This window comes from Carlito syrichta, unplaced genomic scaffold (assembly GCF_000164805.1).
Source record: "Carlito syrichta isolate Samal-C Ts95f unplaced genomic scaffold, Tarsius_syrichta-2.0.1 Scaffold50662, whole genome shotgun sequence".
Lineage (NCBI taxonomy): Eukaryota > Metazoa > Chordata > Mammalia > Primates > Tarsiidae > Carlito > Carlito syrichta.
Window position 1 is genome coordinate 268,206 of NW_006994758.1, and position 7,845 is coordinate 276,050.

Consider the following 7,845-nt stretch of genomic DNA (forward strand, 5'->3'; position numbering starts at 1 on the left):
GCGGGGGAGCTCAGGCGGCGGCGGCCGCTGAAGAGGAGGAGCGAGAGGTGGTACGGGTCCGAGTCAAGGTGAGGCTGGCGGCCGGTTGGCCAACCAGCCCGGGCATACCAGGGGAGGGGAAGGCGGCTGTCATAGGATGGAGGGCGGGACCTGAAATTTGGGGCGTTACCTGAGGGGCGAGACTTATGGGCCGAGTAATAGTGGCTGTAGCGGGGTAGGGCCTGAGGGCGTGAGGCCTTAGGGACATACCCTGGGGCGTGGGACTGAAAATGGAGGGGCGAGGGCCTGTGGAATGGATGGGTGGAGCTTATGGGTAGAGGGGAGGAGCATAGGGTTGGAGGAGGGGTCGCAGTAGTTGAGGGTGGGGTGCTGAGGAATGAAAGGGTTGCTATTGCTATCCGAAAGGGGGACTCAAGTCAGTCAGCACGTATGTATTGAGAGTGCACTTTTGTGCGCGTCCCCAACCTTAATGAGTTGACGTACAGCTAAATAAATGAGATTCTTAGGACACTGGTGAATGCCATGAGAAAATAATGAAAAGGGTTATGAACTGGGGAGTGACTTTAGCTAAGGTTGTGCAGAGAAATTCCCAGAGGAGGTATTTAAGGAAGAGAGACCCAAATAAAAAGGAGTCACCCTGTGCATATTAGAGGGAAACATTGTTCTAGACAGAGGGAACAGCAAGGGCAAAGACTGGAAGGTTGGGATGAACTTGACTTGTTCCTGTATCGCTGGAGCGGAAAGAGTGAGGGGAGGAGTGGTGGAAGGTGAATCAGAGAGGTGAGAGGAGGCAGATCGTGAAGGGCCTTTGGGGTGTACCCTGAGGAAGAAAGCTATTGCAAATATGGTGATCTAGGCTAGGGTTGTGGCACTGGCAGTGATGAGAAGAGGGTCGACATATCACTTCAGTGTAATAGAGCTTTAAGATAAAGGGTTGAGAATTCAGAAAAAAGATGATGTCTGAGCTGTGAATGAGCCAGATGAAGAAAGTGGAAAGGGTGTTCCAGATAGGGGAATCAGCACAAGCAAAGACCTGGAGTTAGGATGGATTCAAGGTAACTTCTAACAGCTTGGTACTGCCAGAGTGTAAAAAGTTCAAAAGAACTGAAAGAAAATGGCTGGGGCCCTATAGGCCCACCTGCTGGAGACCCTGGAGTTGCCATTGAAGAGATTTAAGCAGGGGAATGTTGTAGGTAGGTGTGTTAGATTGGTTACAGCATAGAGGACTAATTTAGTAGGGGCCAGACTGGACATGGTGATTCTGGCAACCATAGTTGAGGGGATATAGAAGAATTAGAGGCCTGGACTATTGCAGTACCTGCCTCCTCACTGGACCCCTTGCTTCCACCCTCACCCCTCACACTCTGTTCTTCACAGAGCAACCAGAAGGGTCCTGTTAAATACTAAGTCAGGCCACGTCCCTCTGCTCAGAAATCTCCCATGGCTCCATACCTCATTCACTCTTCAGTGTGACGATGCAGCTCCTGATGGCCTACCCCATGTCTTCTCTCCTCAGAAATGTGAGAGCTTCTTGCCACCTGAGTTCCGCTCTTTTGCTGTAGACCCCCAGATCACCTCGCTGGATGTGTTACAGCACATCCTCATCCGGGCCTTTGACTTGAACGGGTGAGTGGGAAGAAACGGGACTGGCCAGTGGGCCACCCACCTTAGCAGTGGTTATCTGGCTTTTGTTTATTTGTTTGGCAGGGTTTTTGTGTATTTTACTGTTACAAATAACAATGAACAGCTACGTACACATGTTTTGGAGCAGAGTAGTCCCCCCTTATCTGTAGTTTCGTTTTCTGCAGTTTCAGTTAAAATATTATATACAGTAAGATATTTTAAGAGAGAGAGAGAGACCATATTCACATAAGTTTTATTGGATGGTCCCCAATTTATGATGGATTTATGATTTTTACACTTTTTTTTTTTTTGAGTTGAAGTCTCACTGTCACCCATGCTGGAGTGCAGTGGCACACTCACGGCCACTGCAGCCTTGACCTGCTGGGCTCAGGTGATCCTTCCGCCTCAGCCTTCCAAGTAGCTAGAACTACAGGTGCATGCTATGGCACCCGGCTAATTTTTTGATTTATTGTAGAGATGAGGTCTCACCAAGTTGCCCAGGCTGGTCTCGAACCCGTGGTCTCAGGCAATCCTCTCACCTTAGCCTCCCAAAGAGCAGGGATTCTAGGCATGAACCACTGTACCCAGTCTGAATTTTCTACTTTTTGATAGTGCAAAAACAGTATGCATTCAGTACAGTTCTTCCAGTACCCATACAACTAGTCTGTTTTTACTTTCAGTACTGTATTCAATAAATTACACAAGATATTCAACACTTTATTATAAAATAAGCTTTGTATTAGATGATTTTTCCCAACTGTAGGCTAATGATGTAAGTGTTCTGAGTGTGTTGAAAGAAGAATAGGCTAAGCTATATGCTATGATGTTTAGTAGGTGAGATATATTAAACACGTTTTCTTTTTTCTTTTCTTTTTTTTTTTTTTGAGGCAGGGTCTCACTCTGTCTCCCAGGCTGGAGTGCAGTGGCACATCATGGCTTACTGCATCCTCAAACTCCTGGGCTCAAGCAATCCTTCTGCCTCAGCCTCCCAAGTAGCTGAGACTACATGTGTGTGCCACCATGCCCTGCTAATTTTTTGGTGATTTGTAGAGAGAGGGTCTTGCTATGTTGCCTAGGCTGATCTTGGACTTCTGGGCTCAAGCAGTCCTCTCTCAACCTCCCAAAGTGCTGGGATTATAAGCGTGAGCCACTGCACCTGGACCCAAATGCATTTTCAACTTACGATGAGCTCATGGGGACATAATCCCGTCATAGGCATCTGTATTGTTACAGTATTCTGTGTTGTTTTTATTGTTGTTAATCTCTTACTGCACCTAATTTATAGTATAGTATATATAGGGTTCATTACTGTTTGTAGTTTCAGGCATCCACTGGGGTGCTTGGAATGTATCCCCCATGGATAAGGGGGGACTACTGTATTTGAAAAAGTCTAGTCATGGAATAAATTCTTAGCAGTGGTATTGCTGGGTTAAAGGGTGTGTGCTTTTGAAACTTTTAATTGATGTTTCCAAAATGCTCTCCAGATTTACAGTCTCACCAGCAGCATATAAAATGCCTGTTTCCCTTACACCTTCACAAACACTGGTTACCATAAAACATTGCAAAATTTCCCAACCTGGTAGCTGAAAAAGTAATGTCTCTTGGGATTAGCTGTGATGGTTATTTTGTAGTGGCTATTGTTTTGAAGGAATACATGCACATGGTAACAAACTTGAACAGTGCACAATGATAGGTATTTAGGATGTTTCCATGGTTACAGTGACTATCACACAGCATACTTTGCATAGTCACACAGGTATACCTGAAGAATAAATTCTTAATTGTTATTTGACTTTTTTCATAAACATTTTTTGTTGTGAAAAATAACAAACAGATTGCTTTAATTTTTATGTAGTAAGAAAGCTGCTTACTTCCCACTTCTATCCTTCTACCCTATTACTATCTCCATAGGGGACCTACATTTTACCAGTTCCCAATGTGCCCTCTAGATACAAGCAGGTGTATATCTGTTTCTGTGTTTGCGTAACAAAGTGGGCATAAACAACCTGCTCTCAGGCTGCCCACAATACTTGGCACAGTACCCAGTACATAGTAGCATCTTATTTTTAACACCTTCTATATTAACTCCCTTGTTTTTTAAACTGTCCTTGAGGCCTCCAGGGCACTGGAGGCCTTGAGAGCTCCCTCATATCCTCTGTCCAGAAAGAAGAACTTTGGCATCAGCTACCTGGGCCGGGACCGGCTAGGACAGGAAGCTTACCTTTCACTCTTGTCTGACTGGGACCTCAGCACAGCCTTTGCCACTGCCTCCAAACCTTATCTGCAGCTGCGTGTAGACATTCGGCCCTCAGAGGACAGTGAGTACTCAGTACCCCTGGGGCACTGCCCTGGGACCCACCTTTTCCCTATAGGATGATGCCACCCTTCACAATACACTCCCTCACAGTGGGCTGGGCACCAGTATATTCTAGGTACAGATACTGGCTCAGTCACTAAACCTCAATTTCTTCACTAGAGAAAATGGTATCTTAGGGCCACTGTGAGGATTAAATAGGGACATCATATAAAATGCCTGGAATAGTGCATGACTACATACTGAATGCTCAAAAAGTGATAGCTCTGATAATGATAGTTATATTATATTGTACTATTATAACATATAACCTAGTAATAGCCAGTCACAGTGGCTCACACCTGTAATTCCAGCACTTTGGGAGCCAAGGCAGGAGGATTGCTTGAGCCCAGGAGTTAGAAACCAGCTTAGGCAACATAGCAAGACATCGTTTCTATAAAATAAAAAAAATTAGCCAGGTGTAGTGTGTGACTGTAGTCCCAGCTACTCAGGAAGCTGAGATGGGAGGATAGCCTGAATCCAGAAGGTCAAGGCTGCAGTGAGTCCTGATTGTGCCACTGCACTCCAGTCTGGGCAACAGAGTGAGACCCTGACTCAAAAATAAATAAATAAATAATCACCTAGTAATATGTGTTGTATTATATAATGTAGCATAGCCATATAGCTGTAGTATTGTATATTTCAATTCTAATATCTAAATATAACAGTGGTTATTATAATAATGATAGTTGTGTTTATTCATTCACTCATCCTGAACCCATATTCATTTGTTTGTGCTCTTGCTTACTTATTCATTTGTTTCCTTGATCTTCTCTTCTTATCTTTGTTTCTCTACTCTTGCTAATTCTGGTCCTCACCAGCACACAGATACATTATGATATGGTCTCAAAAAATTTATTATGGACCATACTGAGTAGATGTAATTTTAAAAGAACAGAAATTTATTTCTTACAGTTCTGGAGGCTGGGAAGTTTAAGATCAAGGTGCTGGCAGGTTGCATATCTGGTGAGGGCCGCCTTACTACATCCTCATATGGTGGAAGAACAGAAGAGTGAACCCAGTCCCTCAACCCTTTTACAAGTCCTAATCCTACCTGTGAGGGCTTACCCTCATGATTTAATCACCTCATAAAGGCTCCACCTCTTAATACTATCACAGTAGTGATTAAGTTTCAACATATGAATTTTGAGGGGCATATTCAGACATAGCAGTGTAGTAATGGTATCATGGCCACTGAAGGAAAATGTCCTTGTTCTTAGGAAAAACACAGTTAAGTATGAAGGGGTAAATTGTCATAATGTATGTAAATATTTTGACAAAAATAATATATGCAGAGATGAAGCAGATGTGGCAAAAAAGTTAATAGGAGATCCAGATGAAGGATATGTGGGTGTTAAATGTACCCCTCTTTTAATTTTATTGTAAGTTTGAAATTTTTAAAAATAAATTATGGGCTGGGCTCCGTGGCTCAGCCTGTAATCCCAGCACTTTGGGAGGCTGAGGTGAGTGGATTGCCTGAGCCCACGGTTTCAAGACCAGCCTGGGCAACTTGGCGAGACCTCATCTCTACAATAAATCAAAAATTAGCCAGGTGTGGAAGCGCCCGTCTATAGTTCCAACTACATGGAAGGCTGAGACAAGGATCACTGGAGCCCAGCAGGTCCTCGCTGGGGTGGCTGTGAGCGTGCCACTGCGCTCCAGCCTGGGAGATGGAGTAAAACTTCAACTCAAAAAAAAAAAAACAAAATAAAATAAATAAATAAATTTATTGATCGATTGATTAATAAAATAAAATATTGTGGAGTGGAAGACATAGCTCCTAGTCTCAGGGAGCTCATTTGGGATGACTGAAGTGCTTTATTGACATCGTAATAATATATAAATAGCTAACGTATTGAACACTTGGGGACATTCCATGCACATAATAGTTTTTCATTGAATTGTCAAAATTATCCTACAGGGTAGGGAAAATTATTTTCCCATGTTATAGATAAGGCTCAGAAAAGAGACAGAACTTGTTCTAGTCATACAGACAGTAAGTGGAAGAGCAGAATTTGAACCTGGGCAGTGGCTGAACTGCCTCCAAAGTCCTTGTTCTTAAACATTTGACAACAACATTTTGGGCTTGTTAAGATTGGCAGCCCTAGCCGGTCTCGGTGGCTCAGCCTGGAATCCTGCGCTTTGGGAGGCTGAGGTGAGTGGATTGCCTGAGCCCGCGGGTTCGAGACCCGCCTGGGCAACTTGGCGAGACCTCATCTCTACAATAAATCAAAAAATTAGCTGGGCGTGGTAGCGCGCACCTCTAGTTCCAGGTACTTGGAAGGCTGAGGCGGAAGGATCGCCAGAGCCCAGCAGGTCGAGGCTGCGGTGGCCGGGAGCAGCCACTGCACTCCAGTCTGGACGACAGAGTGAAACTCCAACTCAAAAAAAAAAAAGATTGGCAGCCTTGAGAAAAACAAGAATCAGAGTGGAAGACAGTGGCAGAGATGGGCAAGGAGGCAAACAGAAAAAGATAGGTAGCCAGAGACACAGGAACCTCTGCCACTGAATAGCCATATGTGTTTAGGTCAGTCACTTAACTAATTCCCCAGGCTTCATTTTTCTTACCCGTGAAATAGACACAGTAGCACTATTTCAGTAAAGAAATCATATCTGCATGGCTAATAAACATGTAAAGAAAACACCAACTGCATAAAAACAAAGGGCTGGCCATGGTGGTTCACATCTGTAAAGAAAAAAAAGAAAAGTTATCTTTCTAAAGAGACTCAACTTTCCAGGTACTGCTGAGTCAGTTCTTTTGCTACAGTTTTCAAATACTATATCTTATTTACCAAATTCCTGTATATATACAGGCTTGTTTCTGAATTTCTGATTCTCTTGCATTTATTAAATCCTAAACCAGTTATGTATTCGTTTAATCACTATAGTTTTATGACAAGTTTTTTGGGTTTTTTTTTTTGTTTTTTGAGTTGGAGTCTCACTCTGTCACCCAGACTGGAGTGCACTCTGTCACCCAGACTGGAGTGCAGTCTCGACCTGCTGGGCTCCGGTGATCCTTCTGCCTCAGCCTTCCAAGTAGCTGGAATTACAGGTGCACGCTACCATACCCGGCTATTTTTTGGGTTTTTTTTTAGTTGGAGTCTCACTCCGTCACCCAGGCTGGAGTGCAGTGGCACACTCCCGGCCACCACAGCCTCGACCTGCTGGGCTTCAGCGATTCTTCCACCACAGCCTTCCAAGTAGCCAGAACTACAGGCGCATGCTACCACGCTCCGCTAATTTTTGATTTATTGTAGAGATGAGGTCTTGCCAAGTTCCCCGGACTGGTCTTGAACTCATGGGCACAGGCAATCCACTCGCCTTGACCTCCCAAAGTGCTGGGATTATAGGCTGAGCCACTGAGCCCGGCCTATGACAAGTTTTAATATTCTCCTTTTTAAAAAAATTTCTTGACTATTCTTGTACACTTACTGTTAATTTTCATTTAATAGAATTAGTTTATTCCATTAAACTAATTCTATTAGTTGAGATGTTTATTGGAGTTGTGTTTCAAAAAGGAATTAATTTTTAATTACCCAATAAATACATTCTTATTAAAAATAAAAGCATTTTAAATAATGCTGAAGTCTCCTAGGAACACGATGCCTACTCTCAATCCCCTACCCTTTTTCCCTGAGGGAATCAGTTTGGTCAGTTTGATGTGTAAACCTGCATGTGCTTTACTTATTTAAACACACATACACACACAGATGTATCCATATATATAGGTTAGTATATTTGAATTTGTGTGTATATGCACACAAATGGTATGTGTTTAACATAAATGATATACCATACATAAGTATTCAACATGTGGAGTTATTGTGTGTATATATATATATATATTTTTTTTTTTTTTGGGGGGGTCA

The 7,845-nt window shown here is 43.3% G+C and overlaps 1 protein-coding gene across 1 annotated transcript in view; it reads left to right on the plus strand.

Annotated features, from left to right (window-relative positions):
- The window catches only part of TBC1D25 (TBC1 domain family member 25), a 17,288-nt gene that overhangs the window by 114 nt on the left and 9,329 nt on the right, over positions 1-7,845 (plus strand). Inside the window, exons 2-4 of the mRNA XM_021707697.1 lie at positions 1-68; positions 1,517-1,626; positions 3,787-3,941. Coding sequence (XP_021563372.1) covers positions 1-68; positions 1,517-1,626; positions 3,787-3,941 — 333 coding nt within the window. The remainder of the gene's footprint in view (positions 69-1,516; positions 1,627-3,786; positions 3,942-7,845) is intronic.